Source organism: Panthera onca, chromosome B2, assembly GCF_046562875.1.
Source record: "Panthera onca isolate mPanOnc1 chromosome B2, mPanOnc1 haplotype 2, whole genome shotgun sequence".
Taxonomy (NCBI): Eukaryota; Metazoa; Chordata; class Mammalia; order Carnivora; family Felidae; genus Panthera; species Panthera onca.
The window spans coordinates 64936602-64961323 of NC_138343.1; the positions used below are offsets into that span (position 1 = coordinate 64936602).

General features: G+C 36.0%; 1 protein-coding gene across 44 annotated transcripts in view; it reads left to right on the forward strand.

Annotated features, from left to right (window-relative positions):
- The window catches only part of RIMS1 (regulating synaptic membrane exocytosis 1), a 490576-nt gene that overhangs the window by 246294 nt on the left and 219560 nt on the right, over nucleotides 1-24722 (forward strand). For all 44 annotated transcript variants that reach the window (XM_078447085.2, XM_078447067.2, XM_078447080.2 and 41 more), the window contains 2 exons: nucleotides 15902-16242; nucleotides 19670-20535. In XM_078447085.2, coding sequence (XP_078303211.1) covers nucleotides 15902-16242; nucleotides 19670-20535 — 1207 coding nt within the window. The remainder of the gene's footprint in view (nucleotides 1-15901; nucleotides 16243-19669; nucleotides 20536-24722) is intronic.

The window sequence follows — 24722 nt, forward strand, 5'->3', positions numbered from 1 at the left end:
GTGAGCAGGGGAAGAGCAGAGATAGAGGGAGACACAGACTGGGAAGCAGGCTCCAGGCTCTGAGCTGTCAGCACAGAGCCCCACGTGGGGCTCGAGCTCACGGACTGTGAGATCATGACCTGAGCTGAACTCGGACGCCCAACCGACTGAGCCATCCAGGTGCCCCAATCCCAGACTCTTAAGTAGAAAGAACAAACAGGTGGTTGCCAAAGGGGAGGTGGGGGTGGTTCATGGGGAAAAGAGGTCAAAGGTATTAAAAGGTACAAGCTTCTGGTCACAAAATAAATGTTATGGAGAGGAAAAAGCACAGCATAGGGAATATTGTCAATAAGACTGTAAAAGTGTTGTTTGGTGACAGATGATGACTACACTTATTGTGATGAGCACTGAATGATATATAGAATTGTTGAATCATTTTGCTCTACACCTGAAAATAATATAACACTGTATGTTAATTATACTTCAATTAAAAAAGAAAAGGAACAACTCTCAGATCTTACACTACAGTTATATGGGTGTATATTTTTTAGAATAGATAAGAATCATCTGTCTTAAATAAAAGAGTGGTAACTGTCCAATTGGCCTAGTAACTGATGCTTCAAAAAAGGATTATGCCTAATGGAACATAGGGATAATGGAATAAAAACAATGTAGGTTCTCTGAAATTATTTTTTCAAGGTTATCTTGGTTCTTCTTCGCCTTTAGCATTCCCACAACAATTTTAGAGGGACCTTATACATTTCCAGAAAGACTTGGAGGGTGGGATTTTTTGTAAATGTTAGTGGAGGATTGCATTAATATATAGAGAGCACATTTGCACATTTGTTATTTTGCAACTAATGAGCATAGTTCTACCTATACGTATCAATGAAGCCAAATTTTACTCAATTCTTCTATATGCTTACTGATTTTTATTGTGCATGTCCTGTCAGTCACTTAGAGATGTGTTTGTATCTCCCATTATACTTGTGATTTGCCTATTTTTGTCAAGTTCTCCTTTATATATGTTGACATTATGTTGTTAATGCATATAAATTAGAATTTAGTGTCTTTTGGATGGATTAATCTTATATCACAATAAAATTCATTTTTTTTATCTTTAGTAAGGTTTCTTACATAAACTCTACTTGTTCTGATATTATTGTAACTCTACCAGCTTTCTTCTGGTTAGTGTTTGTGTGATATTTCTTTGCTTTTTCTTCATTTAATCCCCTTGTATCCTCATATTCAAGGGGAATCTCTTCTAATTAGCAAATAGTTCAGTTATGTGGCTTACAAAATTCAGTTTGATGATTTATTCCTTTAAGTTGAAACATTTATTGTGTAAACATTCCATAAAGTGACATTATATTTAGATTTAAATTTACCATTTTACTTTATATTTTCTATCTCCTACCTTCTTACTTACTTTTGAATTAATTATATTAAGCATTTTATCCTTCCACTAGCTTGTTAGTGATACATTATTTTATTTGTTATCCACAAAATCTTATAAATGCTTAATGTATATTAATATATTTATCACTTCTTGGAATATACAAGAACCTTATACTAGATTAATATAGTTTTTCCCTTCCAACATTTAATGCTGTTATTATGTTTTAGTTTATAAGATTAATATTTTAAGTTATTCTTGTTTGTCATCAATTTCCATTTAGATTTACCAATTTTTGCTTTCCAACATTTGCCATATCTTTGTTTCCACCTAGCATCATTTTCCTTCTGTTAAAAACTCTCCTTAATATTTTTTTTTTGGCTGTGCTTGCAGATAACACAATCACTTTTTTTTAGAATCAAAATGCCTTTATTTTAAAAGATATTTTTCACTACTATAGAATTGTATTTGGCATTTATTTGTCTTTATCACCAAAAATATAATTCTATGTTTTCTAACTTCTGTTGAGAGGTCAGTTGTTAATTTTATGATTACTTCTTTGAAAATAATGTATCTTTTCCCTGTGGCTACTTTAAAAATTTTGGTTTTGGTTTTGGTAGTTTCATTATGGCATGCCTATGTATTGTTTTAGTTAATTTTTTGTTTTTGTGTTTATTCTGTTTAGGGTTTGCAGCAATTCTTGAATCTTGGCATGATGGTTTTCATTGGTGTTTTAGTCACCTTTGGCTATTATAACGAAATACTATAATCTGGGTGGCTTAAATATCAGACATTTATTTCTCACAGTTCTGGAGGCTAGGAAGTTCAATATCAAGGTGCAGGCTGCTTTGATTCTTAATAAGAGCCATCTTTCTGACAGCAACCTTCTCCTGTTTCCTCACATGATGGGGGAGAGAGAGCTCTGATTTCTTCTTCTTCTTATAAAGGCATTAATCCTTTATAGGGCCCCACCCTCATCACCACTTCTAAATCCCTTTACCTCCCAAAGGCCCCCAATACTGTCATATTGGGAATTAGGGATTCAACTTATGAATATAGGGGAAACAGAAGCATTCTGCCCATAGCAATTGGTTTTGGAAAATCATGGCCTCAGGTATTGTCTCTGCTCCATACGTATATTCTCTCCTTCTAGGACTCCAATTACCCATATGATAAACCTTTTCACCGTGTTTTACATATCTCTTATGATTATCCCCATTTTGTATTTCAATACTTTTTCCTTTCTCTACTTCAGCCTGCACATTTAAACCTAATTTGAATTCACTAATATTATCTTGTTTTGTCTAATTTGAAAGTATACCAATCTACTGTGTTCTTAATTATTTTGCTATATTTATTTTTCAGCCTTAGAATTTAAGTTTGATTCTTTTGTATAGTTTCTGGTTCTCTGTTTAAATTCTCTGTCTTGTCCACCTAACTTATTGAACATATTGAACAATGTATTGAAATACATATCTTATGACTGTGATATCTGGATCTCCTGTGAGTCTATTTCCATTAAGTGTGTCTATCTCTCCCTCTCTCTTTATTCTTCTCCCACTCTCTCTGCATCTGTTTCTGTCTTTCTGTATCTATCTCTGTCTATCTCTGTCTTTGTCTCTTCAAGTGGTATTGCCTCTTGGTATTGTAGTAATTTTTGTATGGATGTCTTATATTTTTTAATTTTTTTTTTCAACGTTTATTTATTTTTGGGACAGAGAGAGACAGAGCATGAACGGGGGAGGGACAGGGGAGGGACAGAGAGAGAGAGGGAGACACAGAATCGGAAACAGGCTCCAGGCTCTGAGCCATCAGCCCAGAGCCCGACGCGGGGCTCGAACTCACGGACCGCGAGATTGTGACCTGGCTGAAGTCGGACGCTTAACCGACTGCGCCACCCAGGCGCCCCGAGGATGTCTTATATTTTCTATGAAAAATCATGGCTATAATTTGAGGCTCTTGTAATGTTATTATGCATCGAAAACAGTGTACTTTGCTTTTTCCAGGCACCAAGGATAGAAGCAGATTGCTTTAATCCAATCATGGATTGAGTTGGTTTAAAGCTGGGAAGCCATGAACTATCTAGTAGATAGGAATAAGGGGAAGAAATGGTACTACTGAGGCCCTAGGAGAACACTCTAATGAGAACTCCACCCAAGGGGAACTATACAGGGATAAAGTCTTGTCTGAACTACCTACCAGTAACACATAGAGAAAACACAACCAAACTTCTCTCTCCTGACCTGTAGTCTTCTGGCAGTACCTCACTTTTGGGAGAAATGGCATCAAAACAATGCTGACTTTTCCAATCAATAAATATTATGTATACCTCCACTTACTTTATTTTATTTTTTTGTATTAGTCTGCTTGAGCTGCCATAAAGAAAATACCATAGACAGTGTGGTTTAAACAACAGAAATTTCTTACAGTTCTGGAGACTGAGAAGTCTAAAGTTAAAATGCCAGCAACCTTGGTCTGCTGTTAGGTGGACAAGACAGAATTTAAACAAAGAACCAGAAACTATATAAAAGAATCAAATTGAAATAATAAGGCTAAAAAATAAAAGAGAGGAGAGCTCTCTTTTTTTTCTGGCTGTGTCCAAATCTGGCCTTTGCTCGGTGCTTGTAAAGGCTGGGCAGAGAGGGGGCTAGGTGGCGACAGTGCTCCCTTCTCTCTTAGCAGCACACTAATCCTAATCCTGTCAGGTCAGGGCCCTACTCTTTTGACCTCATTTAATCTTAATTATCTCCTTGTAGGCCCTATTTCCAAATACAGTCACATTTGTGGTTAGTTTTTCAACATAAGAACTTTGAAGGGAATGCAGTCCAGTCCATAGCAATCGTCATAATTTTTTTTAAGGAATGGTGTATAAATTTTAATGTAGATATTTTGCACATATTTTGTTAAATCTACCCTTAGGTATCAGTTTTATATGTTTTTATAAATGGCATTTAAAAAATAACTCTCAAGTTTTTGCTGCCAGTATATGGAAATAAAATTGATATTTGTATATTGACTTTATATTCTGCTATTGACTTTAGCATCCTATAACATGCTAAGCTTGCTTATTAGTTCCAGTAGTGTTTTGTAGATTCTTTGGGAGTTCCTATATATACTATCATGGCTTCTGAAAATAAGGATAGATTTACTTTTTCCTTTTCAAAACTTATGTTTTGTTTCTTGTTATTGCCTTATTATATTTGTTTTGACCTCTACAACAATGGTTAATAGTGGTATTGAGAGCAGACATCCTTGCCTTGTTCCTGATCTTAGGTAGAAAGCTTTGTGCTTTCATCAAGTGTACTGTTAGTGGTAGGTTTTCTGTAGATTTTCTAATTATTTTTGGAAAGATTTTTGCTTCTATGTTTCTAAGATATTTGTTTTTTTTTTTAATTGAGGTATAATTGACACAATAACTCTAGTTAACATTATCTTTGCATATTTGGCAAGAAAATTTTTTCTTGGGATGAGAGCTTTTGAGATTTACTCTCTTAGCAACTTTCAAATATGTGATACATTATTATTAACTCTAGTAACTGTGCTGTACAGTATATCCCCATAAATTGTTTTATAACTGAAAGTTTGTACCTTTTGACCCCCTTCAGTGCATATGTCTTTACAAGTTAATGTTTTCCTTTTCTCAAATAAGTACCCAGAAGCGGAATTGCTGGATCATATGGTAGTTTTACTAATTTTTTGAGGAAATTCTATATTGTTTTCATAGTAACCATACCAACAGTACACGAAGTGTTCCTTTTACTCCACATCCTTTCCAACACTTGCTGTTTCTTGTCTTTTTTATAATACCCATTCCAACAGGTGTAAGGTAATATCTCATTGTGGTTTGATTTGCATTTACCTGGTGGTTAGTAATGTTTAACATATGTTTCATGTGTCTATTGGCATATGTATATCTTCTTTGGAAAAATGTCTATTCAGATCTTCTGCCCATTTTTTAAAAAAATATTTATTTATTTATTTGCTGTTGAGTGGTATAAGTTATTTATATATGTTGGATATTAAACCCTTATCAGATACATGATTTGCAAATATTTTCTTCTATTCAGTAGGTTGCCTTGTTGTGCTGTTGATGATTGCATTTGCTGTGCAGAAGGTTTTTAGTTTGATGTAATACCACTTATTTATTTTTGTTTCTGTTGCCTTTGTTTTTGGTGTCAGATCAAAAAACTGATGCCAAGACTGATGTCAAAGAGCTTATGACCTATACTTTTTTTCTAGGATTTTTATGGTTCCAAATCTTATGTTAAAATCTTTAACATAAGGTAAGCATAACATAACATAACATAACATAACATAACATAACATAACATACAGCTTATGTTAAAATCTTTAATCATTTCAAGTTGATTTTGTGTATCTTGCAAGGTAGAGATCCAGTTTCATTCTTTTGCATATGTCACCCAATTTCCCCAGCACCATTTATTGAAGAGATTTTTCTTTCCCCACTGTATATTCATGGCCCATTTGTCATAAATTAAGTGATCATATAAATACGGGTTTATTTCTGGGCTCTCTATTCTGTTCCATCGATCTATGTGTCTGTTTTTATACCAATGCCATACTGTTTTGATTATTATAGCTTTGAAATATAATTTTAAATCAGGGAGCCTGATACCTCCAGTTTGTTCTTCTTTCTGAAGATTGTTTTGGTTGATTGGGGGGTCTTTTGTGGTTCCATACAAACTTTAGTATTGTTTGTTCTATTTCTGTGAAAAATGCCAGTGGAATTTTGATAGGGATTGCATTGAATCTGTAGATTGTTTTGGATAGTATGGACATTTTAACAATGTCAGTTCTTTTAATCCATGAGCACAGAATATCTTTCAACTTGTGTCTTCTTTAATTTCTTCTATTAATGTCTTATAGTTTTCAGTGTACATGTCTTTCACTTCCTTGGTTAAATTTATTCCTGGATATTTTATTCTTTTTGATGCAATTGTATATGGGATTATTTTCTTTATTTTTCTTTCTGATAGTTCATTGTTACTGAATAGAAACACTATTTTTGAATGTTGATTTTTTAAGTCTTGCAACTTTTCTGAATTCATTTATCAATTCTAACAATTTTTTGGTGGAGCCTTTAAGGTTTTCTAAATATAACATCATGCCATCTGCAAATTTGCCATTTGAAATTTGGATGCCTTTAATCCTTTTTCTTGCCTAATTGCTATGGCTAGGAGTTCCAATAATGCATTAAATTAAAGTGGGGATAGTGGGCATCCTTGTCTTGTTTCTGATCTTGGAGGAAGTTTTTGAGTTTTTTTCCACTAAGTATGATGTTAGCTGTGGACTTGTCATATATGGCCTTCACTATGTTGAGGTAAGCTCCCTCTATATCAACTTTGTTGATAATTTTTATCATAAATGGATGTTGAATTTTGTCAGAGGCTTTTTCTGCACTTATCGGGATATTGTATTATTTTTATTTTTAATTTCACTAATGTGATATATCACATTGACTGGTTTGTGGATATTGAACCATTCTTGCACGCCTGGAATAAGTCCCACTTGGTCATGGTGTATGATCCTTTTAGTGTATTGTTCAATTTGGTTTATTAATATTCTGTTGAAGATTTTCACATCTATGTCCATCAGGTATATTAGTCTGTGATTTTATTTTTTTGTGGTGTACTTGTCTAGTTTTGGCATCAGAGTAATGCCTTGTAAAATGAGTATAAAAGTGTTCCTTTCTTTTCTGTTTGGAAAAGTTTGAAAAGGATTGCTATTAATTCTTCGAATGGTGTAATTCACTAGTGAATCCATATGGTCCTGCCCTTTTGTCTGTTGGGAAGTTTTTGATTATTGATTCAATCTTACCAGTAATCCATTTGTTCAGATTTTCTATTTTTTCGTGATTCAGTTGCATTTTTATAAGAATTTATTCACTTATTTTATGTTGTACAACTTGTTAACATATAATTTTTCATAAGAGGAATGTTGGATTTTTATTGTAATTTCTAATAGCAGGGTTTCCTGTATCAGGAGTTTAGTATTAGGACTAAGTTGACCTTATAAAATGGGTTTAGAAGTGGGAGTGAGTTATTTTCCTTTTTTAATTAAAAAAATGCTTTTGTAAGATTGATATAATTTACTCTTCAAATATGTTAAAAATAATTTTCTAGTGAAGATAGTTGGTTCTGGCATTTTAATTGTAAGTTGTCTTTTAATTATGAATTCAACTTCTATACTAGTTACAGGAATATTCAGGTTTTCTATTTCTTTTTGTGTCCATTTTGCTAATTTGACATTCTTATGGAATTTATTTGATCCATGTTAATTAATTTATTGGCATAAAATTGTTAATAATATTCCAGTGTTTATCTTTTTAATTAATCCCGGGTCCTTAATGATGCCCTCCCTTTTGGTAGTTTTATTCTCTATGGTTTTTTTTGATCAGTCAAGGGGATGTTCATCAATTTTATTAATCCCTTGCAAGAGCCATATGTTTTTATTTTACTGATTTTCTTTAGGTTATTGATTTTCAAATTTTATACTTTATTGGTTTCCACTTTCATCTTTATTATTTTCTTCTTTACTCTATATTTATTTGTGTTAATTCATTCATTTTTATTCTTAAGGTAGAAACTTAGATCATTGATTTTATAATTGTTTCTTTTGCAATAGAGTATTTAATGTTAAGTTTTGTCTCTAAGACATGTTTTCGGTGCATCTTACAAGTTTTGATAGGTTATATTTTTAGTATTATTCAGATCCATACTTATTTTAATGTCTCTTGTGATATTTTTGGCCTTGTCACATTTAGATATGTGTCGCTTTATTTCCAAAATTATGCTATTTCCAGAATTTTGAGTTATTGTCTAACTTTATTAAGTTTTTAAATGCTAACTTTTTAAAAGTTTTATTTATTTATTTTGAGAGAGAGAAAGAGAGTGTCACTGGGGGAGGGTAGGAAAGAGGGGGAGATAGAGAATCCCCAGTGTGGGGCTCAGTCTCATGAACCATGGGATCATGACCTGAGCCAAAATCAAAAGGTGGACACTTAACTGATTGAGCCACCCAACTGCCTCATAATTTTATTAAATACTGATCAGAGAATATATGCTGTGTGATAACAGTTCTCTAAATGTATTGAGATTTTTTTTTAATGGGCTGCCTGTGATCTATCCTGGTGGTTATTCCATTTGACTTGAAAAGAAAATGTATTTGAATTATTTCTTCAGCTTAATGGTCCCAATAGCTATTCACTGTCAGGCATTCTAGAGTCTTACCTTAAACAAGAGCAGTTTAGAATCTGGATAAAGATTCAAAGATCTATCTATACTTATTTCTGGGCTACTACTGTGGTACTACCCAAAACTTACAAGCCAGAATAAAATGTTTTTAAACCATAAAGGCTATACATGTGTTTTTTAAATCTTTTTTGTTTATTTCAAATTTTTATTTAAATTCTAGTTAGTTAACATATAGTGTAATATTAGTTTCAGGAGTAGAATTTAGTGATTCATTACTTACACATAACACCCAGTGCTTACCACAACAAGTGTCCTCCTTCATATGTATCACCCACTTAGCCCATCCCCCACCCACCTCTCCACCAGCAACCCTCAGTTCTCTATAGTCAAGTCTCTTATGGTTTTTAAGTATGTTGGCTTATTCACTATTGTAGACCATGTAGTTTTAGAACAATTCAACATAAAAACATTTGTTATGCTCTTTCTGTAATAATTCACTTCAGGGATAGATATAAATACACTGTAGGTATTATACAGTAATGATCTTTATCAGTCTAAATTCTGCAGTTGTGTAGTATATTATAGTGTTTGGTATCCCAGCATAACAGAATAAGAGCAAATAACACTTTGTGTTTTCATTATTTTTTAATGTTTATTTATTTATTTTGAGAGAGAGAGAGACAGAGACAGAGAGAGGGAGAGAGAATCCCAAGCAGGCTCTGCACTGTGAGTGCAAGGACGCCTGACATGGGCATGAACCCACAAGCCATGGGATTATGACCTGAGCCAAAGTCAGATGCTTCACTGACTGAGCCACCCAGGGGTCCCTATTTCATTATTTAAATTAGGAGTTTAGGGGCGCCTGGGTGGCGCAGTCGGTTAAGCGTCCGACTTCAGCCAGGTCACGATCTCGCGGTCCGTGAGTTCGAGCCCCGTGTCAGGCTCTGGGCTGATGGCTCGGAGCCTGGAGCCTGTTTCCGATTCTGTGTCTCCCTCTCTCTCTGCCCCTCCCCCGTTCATGCTCTGTCTCTCTCTGTCCCAAAAAAATAAATAAAAAACGTTGAAAAAAAAAATTAAAAAAAAAAAATAAATTAGGAGTTTATGCCATTAAAAGTAGAAAAATAAGATATCAAGTTTTAGGAATACTATGCTGAACACAAAATAATCTTATTAGTTTTCTTCATAATGTATAACTCTGGGAGATAAGATACATATGAAAATTTTACCTTATCAATAAATACGTGTGAAAAATGAAGATGTTATAAAATGTATAAATCCATTTGGATATGGGGTGAACCTTTAAATGAGGTCATATAGCTATAAACATCTGGAACAAATTCTAGGAACTGCACAATGTTCAGAAAACTGGAGAATGGAGTGTAGAAAACTGGAGAATGGAATGCTGCTGATGAGGTTGAAAACATAAGAAAGAACCATAGTATGCTAAACAAGAGTTATGATGATATCTTGAATACAGGGAGTGATTTTGTCAAATTTAAATTTTGGAAGATGTGAAAAGGTATGGAGGATTTATTGCAGGGCCAATAAAAGGAAGAAGAAAATCTATTAGGCTATCAGTTATAGAAATCTTGATAGAAAGAGATCATGACCTCAGATTAGTCAGTACGGTGGGAATAGGTAAGAAGAAGCAAATTTGAGTCATCGTATTCAGGAATCAGAGTTATTATTGGAAGAAGCATTAGGGAGAGGGTAGGTTAGGATCACTCACATTAATTGCTTGATTTGCTGTGTGGGTGGTCATACAGTATAGTAATCACCAATTTAATTTATTAAACAAATACTAATTTATCGTATAAACTTTCTGAAAAATATTTTTCAGAAAGGGTTGTGATTAAAAAAATAGAAGTCCTGTTTCCATCTCACATGGAATCTATTGGAATAAGAAATGCAGAAGAGCAGAAATGGAGCTCTGTGTGACCTTAACATTTAGTAAGAGTGAAGAAGGAAGATTTTTAGCAAGGAATACAAGAAGAGGTGATGCAAGTAGGATGTAGACGAGAACAGAAAATTATCATTAATATCCAGAAACCAAATAAAGAAGGTAGTCTTAAATTACATACACTCTATAGGAAAAAGGTGAGAAAGTGTCTATATGTGAAATTAGCACCATGGAAGAAATCACTAATGTCTGTGAAAGATAATTAAATACAGCTTTAGAGACTGGAGTCAGATTACTGAGAAATAAAAGGGATGTAACAAAGTGGAGAGAGTATTAATTTAGGTTACATTAACAGGTAGCTTGATTTTAAAGATTTTTAGAGAAAAATCAGTGGCTAGAGAGAGAACAGGTCAAAGACAAAAAAGTTTTGATTATTCTAAATTCTTTAATAGTTATATGCCAAGAGGAAAGGAGAAATAGAGAAGGCAAGGTTGAAGACACAGGAAAATGAAGGGGTCAGTGATGGAGTGAAATCCTCACTGGGCAAGAGGGGTGGTATCCAGAGTGCGGGTGTGAGCATTTACTTTCCATGAATAGGGGAACATCTTATATTATCATGTCAGTCAGGAAATATAAAGTAAGGATTGGTGTGTGTTTGGATGCTACTAAAACACAAAGATTCTTGGGCTGAATTAAAAAAAATAGTTAAGGCTTTTGCTATATATAAAAAGAAATGCATATCCAACAAAATTACACAAATAGATAACCTAAAGGGATAGGGAAATGTATCTGCTAAAGAGGAACCAAAAGAGAATAAAAATACCAGTATTAGAATTCAGTTCACAAAAATTCCACAATGGATTCCCTACATTTTATGCTCAACTTAACACAGCAATCAGAGGGACCTTATTATAAAACCTGAGATATATCAGTTCACTTCTCTGCTCATGTATTTTATAAAACTTCCAAAAGGAAAAAAAATAAACTAATGAAATAGCAACAGCAATAACAAAAGACTGGGAGAAACGCACGCGCACTCTGAAACAAGTACCAAAGAGAACTCTCTCATTGTCGCCTGCTTAGTAATCAATTATTTTCTACTGTCTCATCTACTATTGTCAAAAAAGTTGAAATATCACCTTAATAATTTTGTCCCCAGTTTCTGCTAGCATGAGTACCTTCACTGAATAGAGAAAGTAAGGAAAATGAGTAAAAATATTCAGAAAATGCAGCATCTATAATAAAGCTGAATATCTCCTGTTTTCTTTTTCATGTTTTTCAGAATGTTAGTATAACTATTTTTGAATGCTGTATTAAATACGATTCAGTATTTCACATTTTATCTTTGTAAAAAGTCTTCATGCTTATATTTATTCTTCATGTTACAGAGAGAAAGAGAGAGAGAAAAATTGAGCAGGGGAGAGGCAGAAAGACAGGGAGACAGAGAATCCTAAGCAGGCTCTGTGCCATCAGTGCAGAGCTGAATGTGGGACCAGAAATCATGGACTCTGAGATCATGACCTGAGCTGAAACCAAGAGTCAGAGGCTTAACTGACTGAGCCACCCAGGTGCCCCAGATTTTTATAAACAAGACAATTGTGTTAACATAGGAATTCTGTACCTCACTGTCATCACTAATCACCTTAGTAATATCATTGAGAGTAAATAAATCTAAGGCACATTTCTTCTGCTCTGTATGTCTGGATCTGTAACATTTCATGTGTAAAGTATTTCTTACATCCAAATATGATTTTTCTGCCATAAAATGGTCTATTGTATTTCTTAAGGATTCTCTAGATGGAATTTAAAATGCTATTAGTGCAAGAGTTCTGAATAAAATTTTCCAAGGGTGTCTGGTTGGCTCAGTCGGTTAAGCATCCGACTTCGGCTCAAGTCATGATCCCCCAGTTCATGAGTTTGAGCCCTGCATGGGGCTCTGTGCTGACAGCTCAGAGCCTGGGAGCCTGTTTGGATTCTGTGTGTGTGTCTCTCTCTCATTATGCCCCTCCTCCACTCGTGCTCTCTTTCTCAAAAATAAACACTTAAGAAAAATTTTAAAAATAAAAAATTTTTCCCATGTTCTTCATAATTCTGATGATGTATGGCATGGAGTTTCAGAAGCCATATTCTATCACAATAATCTTTCATTTAAGTTTGTGTTTGGTTGCTTAACATCTGTAAATTGTTAAGATAAGGTATTACACAGACTTTAGATTAGTTTGGAACACATCCCAGGGTACCTAATCAGGGTATAATCCTGCATGGTGCAGTCTTTAAATTTAAAAACATGTGTGTGTGTGTGTGTGTGTGTGTGTGTGTGTGTGTGTGTGTGTGTATTTTAAATAAATTGGGTTGTTTTTTTTTTTTGGTAGAAATATTTGTATCTTGTCCTTAAAAAACAAAACAAAACAAAACAAAACAAGAAAGGCTCCCCATTCCACTTTTGGATTATTATCCCATTTTTTTGTATTATCTATAGTTGAAGGCAAACATAATACTTGATGCTAAATTCAAAAAGAGACTTTGTAAACATACATAACTGTGTTGCTTCTTAACAACGGTTTGGCTCATTTTTAAACATACCGAAATGTTTGACATGAACTGCGTTGAAAGGTACAATAACAAATGTTCCACTGTGTTGTCATCTATTTTCTTTACAACTTGTATAAACAGTTTCTTTTTTATTAGTGAGCTTTGTGGCAAGAGTAATTTATATAATGGTAGAGATTGGAAGATAGTATTTTAATAAAAAAATATTTTGTTTTTTTATAGTTAGTTTTGCTTTCAGATTGGAGGATAGATTGACCACACTTACAATTAATTTTGAAATACAAATTTTAAAACGTGTACACAAGGAAATAAAACATAGGAAAAATTTGGACTTAAATGCTATTTTTCCTCTTAAAAATAGACAAAATTAATGAAATATCCAGACTTAAGTGAATAAGTAGTATTTTGAAAATATTAAAGTAGTTGCTTCTACTTACTAGCTGTAACCTTTTGAATCAATATGAAATGAAATTAAATGACTTTTAATATTTAATATTAATAATAATAATTTGGCAACAACCATAATTTGTCTGCTTTTATTACTCCTGTGGCAATTCTGCACATATTCAAGATTTGGAACCTGTCCAAATCTAGCGATTACTTTTAATTGGCCCATTTTTATAACACCTAAAAATATGAAACAATCAAAATAAGATTATTTTCTAGAAAATATTCAGATGTACAAAGAAGTGAAGAGTCTCCTTTACCCTTCTTTTTACCCATATTTAATGCTTCTTTCTGCCTCTTTTTTTTTTTTAACTTCATTTTGGAATTTTTATTTTAATTATATGTTTTATTGTGTTTTCTGTATGGTTTTAAAGGAAATTTATGTTTATCCTAAATATACTTTAATATTTTTTTTAAAAAACTTACTTTTGATGATGAATAATACTTGCTTACAGTGTAGTAAATACAAATTTATTGTCTACTTAGGTGATACAAAATAGTCTGAGATTCTTACCAATCTCTTTGAACTGCGTAATTTCAGACCTTCTCATTACTATTTTGTCAGCTGAAGAGGCAATTCATGAGGAAGTGTCCCCCTCCAGGGTCTGGATAGAGGAGAATCAGTGTCACTGTGCATGGAGTTCTGGCCTTGGGGTATTGCCCCTTATAATGTTATCCTTGATAAGACTGTGTTCAACTGATCAGAACTTCTGAGGGACCTTATCATGACATAAAGATATTGTGATACACTGTGCACAATATAGTATTATTTGGGAAACATTGTAAATTACAGATATGTTCCATATTTCCTTTATTTTGTTAAAGGCCTATGAAATGCACTATGTATCTTGTTTAACATCTTAGCATATGGGAATTCAACTAACTGCTTTTGTGAATCTAGTTTCATTTCATGACCTGCGGAACGGTAGAGGAATGAATTAAGCTTTGTCAATCTTGAGCTTTTTAGAGTAAACATCTCTAAGTCTTAGTTTTTCCTATATTATTAATTCATTTGAGTTTTCTTTCTTGGAAAGCAGCAGTTCTTAACAGTTCATCTATACTCTCTTCCTTGTTAAAAATACATAACTTCTCTCCCTTTTTTTCTTGTTCTCACTTTAGCTTGTATTTTATCTTATTTTATAACTACAGTTGTTTTTCTCCTATTCATTCAAATGTTTTCAGTGGTACATTTTCTTTTTGCCAACTAAATAAGGCTTTGTCTTTTACTATCTTAATAGTTAACTGTTAGTTAACTGTTAACAGTTACCTGTTAATAGGTGACTGTCAACAGTTAACTGTTTCTCAATTACTGTATCTGGAGTTTATTCACCCTTATGTGATATTTTTGAGTAATTGTTGACTGAATCAGTATTTGTGAAAACAAGGGCCTGAAGTTTGGTGAACAGTCTTTCCTGTGGGTGCTGTTTCTCGTACGAAGGAAAACTGAAGTGTGTTCAGAAGAAAGCAACTGAGGCAGGGAGGTGGAATTATACCACAAAGCAGAGGTACTGGTGATATTTGAAAAGAAGGCTCATGGGGCCATAGGCACCTATCTTGGCTCTGTGTCTACTATGTTTTGCTGCTATTGTTATTCATTACTTCTGTTACTATCGTTGTCCTCGTTGTTACATTCAATTTTAAATGTCACCAAGAGGAGAGCTGATATGTAGATTTATTTTAGGTGGTAATACATCTTATAATTTATCAGTGGATATGTTGCTAAATGACTGTTCCAAAATAGCTCCTCTAGTGGAAACTATATCGGAGTAGTCACAAATGAATAAACCTAGCCCCAAATTTACTGCTTTAGTAAATATGTGTGTGGAAACTTTTATAGCATAATATCAACCTGAGATTGGTTTATTACTAATAAACTAGAGAAGATATACAGCTTGACCTTTCCTTTTGTGCCTACCTTTTATTGTTTGTTCCTTATGAATATCTTTTAATATTGACTTTAATAATGCATAAAGTTTGAGAAGACCTATTTTCTAACTCCTTCAAGACATTGAGGTTCATGTACATAAATATTAATTCTATAGCTCCTTGCATTTTTCTAATCAATCAACTACCCTGCTTAGAACATTTTTACTAACAGATATTTTAAATGAAATTTCAGAGTCAGTCATATAAAACGTGAGGGATACATGGTAAAAGGAAAGTCAGAATCACGTGGTTAAGAACACCAAGAAAAAAACCCTACTCTGGAAACCTAGAGGTGCTTTGGTTTCAGGTGGGTGCCACTCTAGGCATTCATGTACTTAACTTGTGCAAGGATCATTTTCACAAGAAATTTGCAAGGATAAGTATAAAGATTACAACCATTCTTTTCCTTAAAAGATATTTTAATGTGATAAACATACATCATTTCCAAATGGCATAGAAAATTTATATTGTTCTCTCTTCTTCAAATAGGTTATGTGGGTATGCAATTTATGTCGAAAGCAACAAGAAATCTTAACCAAATCTGGGGCATGGTTCTTTGGAAGTGGCCCTCAGCAGCCAAGTCAGGATGGAACCCTAAGTGATACAGCTACAGGTGCTGGTTCTGAGGTACCAAGAGAAAAGAAAGCACGGCTCCAAGAAAGATCACGGTCTCAGACACCCCTGAGCACAGCAGCTGCCTCCTCCCAGGACACAGCGCCTCCCAGCGCACAGCCAGACAGGAGCAAAGGGGCGGAGTCCTCACAGCAAGCCCTTGGGCCCGAACAGAAGCAGGTTTCATCAAGGTCTAGAAGTGAACCTCCAAGAGAGAGGTAATAAATAGTTCATTAACCCTGTAAGCAAAAGACAAGATTTTATATTGAGAGCAAACCTATTTTCAGGAATTTAACTGCTATTAAGAGGAATATTTGGAGGTAGTACTTCTCAGGCCCCACTTGGAAGGTAACAACAGCCCTGAGGTGCTTTGTTTACCTCTAGAATGTGTCGTTCCTTAGGAGACCTTTATTGAAAAGCTTTTCTTTCCTAACATGCACGGATGTAAACAAGTCACTAACTTCCAACCTTGAATTCAGAAAAGTTCTTAGATCATTTATTTACTTATAAAACTAGCACTTTAATTTGAAAGTGTGCTCTGAGAGACTATGACCTGACACAGTGGAGGATGCACAGGTATATTAGCAAAGTCTTTTTGGAGGACATTTCTTTTATGCTGAGCTCTGACAAGTGACTAGGAATTAACCAGGTAAAGAATGGAATGAGTACTCCAGGTATATGCACAGGCATGTGGCCTGAAGAAACAAGTTCTCATGAGAGAACCTAAAGGATGCCCACTGCCAGGAATGTGAGTAGCAGAAGGGGAGGGCATGGTAGAGTGGGGAAGAGGTGGCTGGTTAGGTATCAGGGACCAAGTCATACTGGGCCTATTGGCCAAGTTACATTTTACCCTAGGAATAATGGAAAGCTACTGAGGGTTTTAAGCATGGGCTAACATGATCAAATAACTAACTTTAATTGATTCATTCCTTCATTCAAACAATGCATTTAAGATGAGACAGGATGCTACACACTGGGAGACCATGTTAACAAGGAGGACATAGCCCTGTTCATCATGAGATTGGTAGTTTGGAGCATCTCACATTCATGGAATGTAGTTATTAATCAATCCAGTAGCCATGTGTATACTATAAGCAAACACTGTGCTAGGAACCGGAGTATAAAGATGATTAGGACATGGTCCCTTTTCTGACAGATCCCAGGGAAATTACCACAGTCTATCCTAGAGGAGACAGACACTTGAGCAATTAACTGTACCAGAAAGCTTATTTGATCAAAGCTAGAAGATACATTGGGATCTAGAAGACACATAGTACTTTGGGAGTCACAGGAAAGAGAAGGTGCCTTCTGAATTAAGCCTTCCAGGATACCCAGGAGTTGTAGGGTAGGCAGACAGGAAGGAGAGGACATTTCAGAAAGAGAGAATGGATGCACCTGAGCTATACAGAGAGAACACGCAAAGGACACTAGAGATACTTCAGTGAAGGTATAATGGATAGCTTTTGGTGACAAACTATTGTGGGTTAAGAAGAGACAAAAATATTGGAGATGCAATTTGGGATTGGTCAGAAAATGATACCTGTAAATAAGAGAATTTGGAGCTCTAAAGTTTCTAAAAGGAAAATATGAATCCTGTTTTTGACATATGGTAAAAAAACAAAACAAAAAAAAAAAACAACAAACAAAAAACTACAAAGAATTCAAGAATAAGAACCAACTTTTTGTTTTAAACTTTTAAATTAAATTTGAAGATTTATAGAGACAAATGCTACTGCTGATTATATAAATTACTTGTGATGATGTGACTACATAAGAAAATAGTGAGGATGTTGAGGGTATGGAAGGAAAAGAAGAGATGGGTGGCAACTTCAGGGAGATAAGGAGACCAAAAGAATGGCAGGCAGTCTGTTTAAAATTACTGAAGAATTCTTCATCAGGAGTTAGTGGAAATGGAATAATTAGAGGTAGAGGTGGGGAAACGCATACTCGGGGAAGCAAAAATCAGAGAGACTGCAGAACATCTTTCGTTTGTATGACACTTCATATAAAGCACTCTCCATAAAGCACTTTCACAGATGGCCTCTCCTTTAATGCTCATGTGAACTTTGCAAGGTAAGCATTATTTATCAGCTTTTCAAGGAAAAATTTATTCAATATAAACTTCTAACAAGATCAGCGATGCCTTAATGAGCTACTAAATATCTGTAGTACAATCATCACACTTGTATGAAAACTGTATTTGATAATTAATACATGTTCCTATTAGACTCCTTACGTTGTAAACCTGCAGTGGCACCCTTGCAATTCCTCCCTCTTATAACAATCTCTTTCGCTTCAAAAGAACAATGTGCACTAAACGTCTTCAGCAGAATTTGCCATGCTATCTTGCTTACCTATGTCATTTGAAACCCTTTACTCTTTCTACTACTACTACTATTACTACTACTACTACTAGTACTAGCCCCTCCTCAAACTGACCCCACAGCATATTGTAGTAAATACTACTTTGGTGACCCACAATAGAAATTGCCCTTTTTCTCGTATTGTTTTTTTTTTATTTTTTTATTTTTATGCATGATGTCGGCTTTTGGACTTGAAATAAAAAAATGGTTCCTCTGGAAAGCCTTCTATGGGCCTCAGGGTTTCAAAAAAAAGAAGGCTTAGGTTGTTCCCACTTTAATTGCATGGTATATTGTATAGTGTCAGGGTGCTTAGACAAGGCCCTTACTTTTGATAAATTCTGGTATAGTTGCTGGAACTTTCCCAAATTAGGTGCACTCCAGTGTACAAGAAAGGACTGAAAGGGCAAATGAATGATATAGCTACAAGATTCAAAGGTCGCCAAACTCCTTTCCTTTCCTTTCCTTTCCTTTTATCTTTGCAGTACCTTAAATGGGATGGAGAGAAGAGTAGAAACAAAACCATTTTTGTTTGTTTTTATTTTGGTGTTTTGTTTTTTTGTTTTTTGTTTTTTGGACTGTGTTCTAAAATGAGGGAGATGGAAAGGAAGAGGGGAAGAGAAGGAGGAAAACTGAATAATAATTTGAAACATTTCAATATTTCTATTGCCCAAGGAGGGTAAAATGAAGGCTAAAGTTCGGTCATTTTCTTTCCTAACCATCTCCCTTAAGTGTTTGGGTGCACATAAGCTTGTTAAAATTACCTTTTTCTACTATTAAAGAAGTGCTACCAGATTTGATTTTTGAAATGGGCATACTTGTATTTACATTTCTTTAAAAGCTTCTATTATAATAAAAGATTGCAGATAATGTATTGTCTAGATGTATATCAAGTATATATATTTAGAATTGAACTGATATGTGTATTCTTTTGCTACTATATTTTACATATTTTAGTTTTCATCTAAAACATTTTTAAGTCTTTCATTCACAAGCAGAAGTTAGCATAAAACGTGTTCATTTATTAATTTATTGGTGGTTTTAATTAATCTAGTTAATTTATAGGGAATTTTAAATGTGAAAACAACTTTTAAAGTTCCTTAGGCTGCTGTAATATAAAGGAGCTTTAGATAGAAAGCTAATCAGACACACAGGTTTAATGTAGTTCTTTATCAAATCGTTTAATTAGACATCGGATTATAACGAATAATCTGGTCTTCATTTTTAGCTTTACTTTTAGCTTTACACATTGCTTTTCTTCTTGACGTTCCTTTGTGTATCACAGGAAGAAGACTCCAGGGCTCTCTGAGCAGAATGGCAAAGGAGCCCAGAAGAGCGAGCGGAAACGCGTGCCCAAGTCCTCAGTGCAGCCGGGAGAGGGGGCCGTGGAAGAACGCGAGCGGAAAGAAAGGCGGGAAAGTCGACGGCTTGAGAAAGGACGGTCACAGGACTACCCAGATGTGCCGGAAAAACGAGAGGATCGCAAAGCGGTGGACGATGAGAAGCAAAGGAAAGAGGAGGAGTACCAGACCCGGTACCGCAGCGATCCGAACCTGGCGCGGTACCCGGTGAAACCGCCGCCGGAGGAGCAGCAGATGCGCATGCACGCCCGGGTGTCTCGCGCGAGGCACGAGCGGCGCCACAGCGACGTGGCGCTCCCGCGCACTGAGGCAGGAGCTGCGCCGCCCGACGCCAAGGCCGGCAAGCGCGCACCGCCCCCCGCCAGGGCTTCGCCGCCGGAGTCGCCGCGGGCCTACTCTGCCGAGAGGACTGGGGAAGTCAGGACGCCGGGCGCCAAGCAGCTGGCGAACCACAGCCCGCCGGCACCCAGGCATGGGCCAGTCCCCGCAGAAGTCCTGGAGCCCAAAGCCCAGGAGCCCCTCAGGAAACAGAGCCGCCTGGACCCCAGCTCGGCCGTCCTCATCAGGAAGTCCAAGCGCGAGAAGGTGGAGACTATGCTGCGGAACGACTCTTTGAGTTCTGATCAGTCGGAGTCCGTGCGGCCTTCCCCGCCGAAGCCACACCGGTCCAAGAGAGGCGGCAAGAAGCGGCAGATGTCCGTGAGCAGCTCCGAGGAGGAGGGCGTATCCACGCCGGAGTACACCAGCTGCGAGGACGTGGAGCTGGAGAGCGAGAGCGTCAGCGAGAAAGGTAAGGGCTGGCCTCGTGGACCACGAGCACGGAAGTGTTTGGGGCTCAGAGGCGCGCGTGTGCAGGGGTAAAAAGTTTCAAGTGCCTTGAAACCTGCATGGTAATGCCTGTAGTTAACACTGCTGTATGGTATGTTAGAAAGTTGCTGAGACTAGATTCCAAACTCATCAGGAGGGAAAAACAAAAATTCTAGCTAGATGAGTAGATAGATGCTAACTATACTTATTTTGGTAATCGTTTGGCATTATGTATGTGAAATCATGTGGTGTACCTTAAACTTAATACGGAGTTGTATGTCAGTTATAGCTCCGTATTTCCATAGAAGTGGAGGGGAAAGTGCGACTTGGAGTGCTCACAGACATAGCTTCACAGGGAATAGAATAGAAGGTTTTAGCTTGCTCGCTTCCTTTGTTTCTTTTTGGTAGGATTTTGAAACATAATCACACGCTTCAAATTTGGGTTACAAGAGTTCTTAATGACTTGTGTTCTTGTCATTCTGGGAAATTCAGTGTGCAGTCTTGTGTTTTTAATTTATTATTTCTGGGTGATTTGTCTGGGGGGAAAGCTGCTTTTCTAGAAAACCATAACTATTCCTGATAAAGGGGAATGTACCTCTTTATTTATTTATTTATTTATTTATTTTTATTTATTTACTTAACATTTATTTATTTTTGAGAGACAGAGACAGCGTGAGCAGGGGAGGGGCAGAGAGAGAGGGAGACACAGAATCTGAAGCAGGCTCCAGGCACTGAGCTGTCAGCACAGAGCCCGACGCGGGGCTCGAACCCACCAACTGTGAGATCATAACCTGAGCCAAAATTGGATGCTTAACTGACTGGGCCACCCAGGTGCCCCAAATGTACCTCTATTTTTTTAATGCTTATTTATTTTGAGAGAGAGGCAGAGAGAGAGCACGAGATCCAGAATCCCAAGTAGGCTCTGTGTTGTCAACATAGAGCCTGATGCAAGGCTCGAACTCACCAACTGGTGACATCACGACCTGAGCCAAAATCAAGAGTCGGTTGCTTAATTGACTGAACCACCCAGAAGCCCCTACAAAACATTTTACAGTGTTGTGTGATACGCTGACTTTTTTTTTTTTGTCTTGTCCTGCACTGTGTACTATACCATAGTCACATGTAGCTATTTACATTAATTACAATTAAATAAACTTAAAAATTCAGTTCCCCAGTCGCACTAAGCCACAGTTCAAGTGCTCAGGAGCAATCATCACAGAAAGTTCCTTTGGATAACATAATGCTGGTCTAGAAAATATTTCAGTTTAATGTTGAAATTATGTATTTGTTTTGAAGATTCACATCATTCTGCTGCTGTTCACTCAGATTTAAATTGGCTACAGTCCTAAATTTGATGGTGGTGATAATCATCCTTGTAGTGCTTCTTAGTTATATTTTGAGGTGACTATTTTTACAGTTTTTTGGCTTGTTTTATAGTTGCTAAATTATGTGCTAAATATTATAAATTTATAAAAAAGTAACTTTACCTCCTCATCTTCTCTATCTTCAGACTGCATGGCTGTGTCCTCTCCCCTTCTATGTCTTCTGTCTCCTTTCTCTCTCTGTCGTAGATAGGTAGGTAGGTAGGTAGGTAGATAGATATAAGTATAGATGTAGATATACATATATAAACACATGTATCCATCTATTTATCTGTGTGTCTAGATAAATAGATAGGTGAGTGGATGGATGGATGAATGGATATATGTATTTGGGGACAATTAAGAAAGTTTACTCTGGCATTATAATTATTGCATCTCAAGTTAAAATAACTGTTTTTTGGACAGTGATTTTGGAAGAGATTATGTAGCAGAATGTGGATGCCATGTTTTAAGTTTCAGGGTCAAGGGAAGACTGTCCCCATGAAATAAAATTTAAAGGGCAATGGGAGACAGAAATTAAAATATTCTATGTATATGGGATCATTTGGCTTTTTAGCACACTTTGTGATGACTTATGTTTGACTTAGAAGTCAACATGCATACACTTACGCATACTGTCTATATGGTCTTTTTAAAAGTCCCATGGTGAGTGTACTCTTGCTGCCTCTGTGACCGAATATTGTTTTGTGAGCACATATTTTATTTCCCTGAAATAATAAATTGTTAAATTAAAATGTAATTGGGTGTGCTTATTTGGTATGCAGATAGCTCTTAATGGATATATATGTATATGTATATGTATATGTATATGTATATGTATATGTATATGTATATGTATATATTTTCCCATTTCTTAAAGAACTCTACATCAGCTTTTTCTGAGTATGTGTTTTAAATCACAATGGGCATAGAATCAGTCAGAATTGAATCTCACAATACCAACAGATTATGAAAGAAAAAAATGACAAGTGGCATGGGTAATTGCAAGGATGGAATTGGTGTAATGTGAGGAACTTATTGCCTCTGCATACTGTCTTCCCTCCTTAGGCATTATCATTCTGGGGACATTAGTTGACTATATACACTTCTGAAGTTGAGGTAAAATATGTTCTTCTGGGAACACAGGGGCATCACATGTGTATTTATCTGATTCAGACAACTCTGTTTTCTCTGATAATTAATCTGTTTTCAATAAATGTCTTGAAAATACACTCCAATCAAAATAGTTGTCTTATTCTAATAGTTTAACCAATCCCAACTAAGTGTTTGCCAAATGAAACAATAACTATAAAGAGCATACTTTTTTTTAGAATCAATGTAGCATAGAAATTTTCCTATTTCAAAGTGAATTAGAAATTCTGCTCTCTGTGCTATTAATGCCTTTGTTACCAAACCCCACTATTGTCTACTAAGGACGATCTAGGGAACTGGCCCTGATAATCTGCAGTATCCTGTGACTCTGCACAAGTTACTTAACTTTCATATGTCCTAGTTTTCTTATTGGCACAATGGAGCTAAGAGTATTTGTGTGGTATTATTATTGAGTGGTTTGATGAGATGGTGCATATAAAATAGGATACTAAATTAGCATTCTTCCTGTCTTGGTTTTGCTCGTGCTACCTATTCCATAGATATTTAATGTCACAATGAGTGTGAGAGCATCATTCATTTATATAACTGCAAAGAAAAGGTGTGAGAATTATATTTATGTCTTATAGGATCTAATGGGGTGAGAAGAATGATTTGGGAAGAGATTGCTTAGGAGAGTGGCTGCCATGTTGTGAGTTTCAGGGTCAAGGGAAGATTATCCCCATGGAATAAAATTTAAAGGGCAGGGGGAGACAGAAATTAAAATTGCATTTTAATTATAACCCATTATTTTGGGTTCTGGTCTCAGTTCCAATATGTGTGTGTGCAGCGGAGTGAGTTTCCACACCAACAAGCAATTCTCGTATGCCAGCAGGATGTCTGAGAATTCAACTTAATTCAATTCTGATATTACCTACCCAGAGATAGCATCAGATCCCACAGGTTAGTATCTCATTCCCAAAAGACTGACCTTCACTTCAGATGCCAGTCATAAGCCCGGGCTGTTACCAATGCTTCTGACCAACTGGCTGTAGATCACAGGTTCCCACAACTTCCTAAGGGGTTTGATTAATTTGTTAGAACAGCCCACAGAACTTAGGAAACCCATTTACATACTAGATAATTGATTTATTATAAAATGATAGAACTCAGGAACAACCAGTTGCAAGAGATGCATAAAGCAAGTTCTGGGGAAAGGGTGCAGAGCTCCTATGCCCTCTCCAGGCATGCCACTCTCCCAGCACCTCCATATGTTCCCTACCTAGAAGCTCTCACAACCTAATACTTTTGGATTTTTATGGAGGCTTTATTACATAGGCAGGGTTGATCAAATCATTGGCCATTGGTAATTGGTTCAACTTCTAGTACTCCTCTGTCAGGAAGTCAGGGGGCTAGAACATAAAGTTTCAATCCGCCGATCACATGATTGATTCTCGAGGCAACCAGCACCCATCCTTAGGTGTGGTCCAAAAGTCATGTCTTTAACCTGACAAAAGATAGATACCTTTATGGCTTTCATCACTTTGGAAATTCCAAGGATTTTAGAAACTTTTTGCTAGAGAGGCACCTGGGTGGCTCAGTCAGTTGAACGTCTGACTCTTGATTTCAGCTCAGGCCATGATCTCACTGCACTGTTAGCCCAGAGCCTGATGTGGGGCTCAATCCCAAGAACTGTGAGATCAAGCCCTGCATCAGGCTT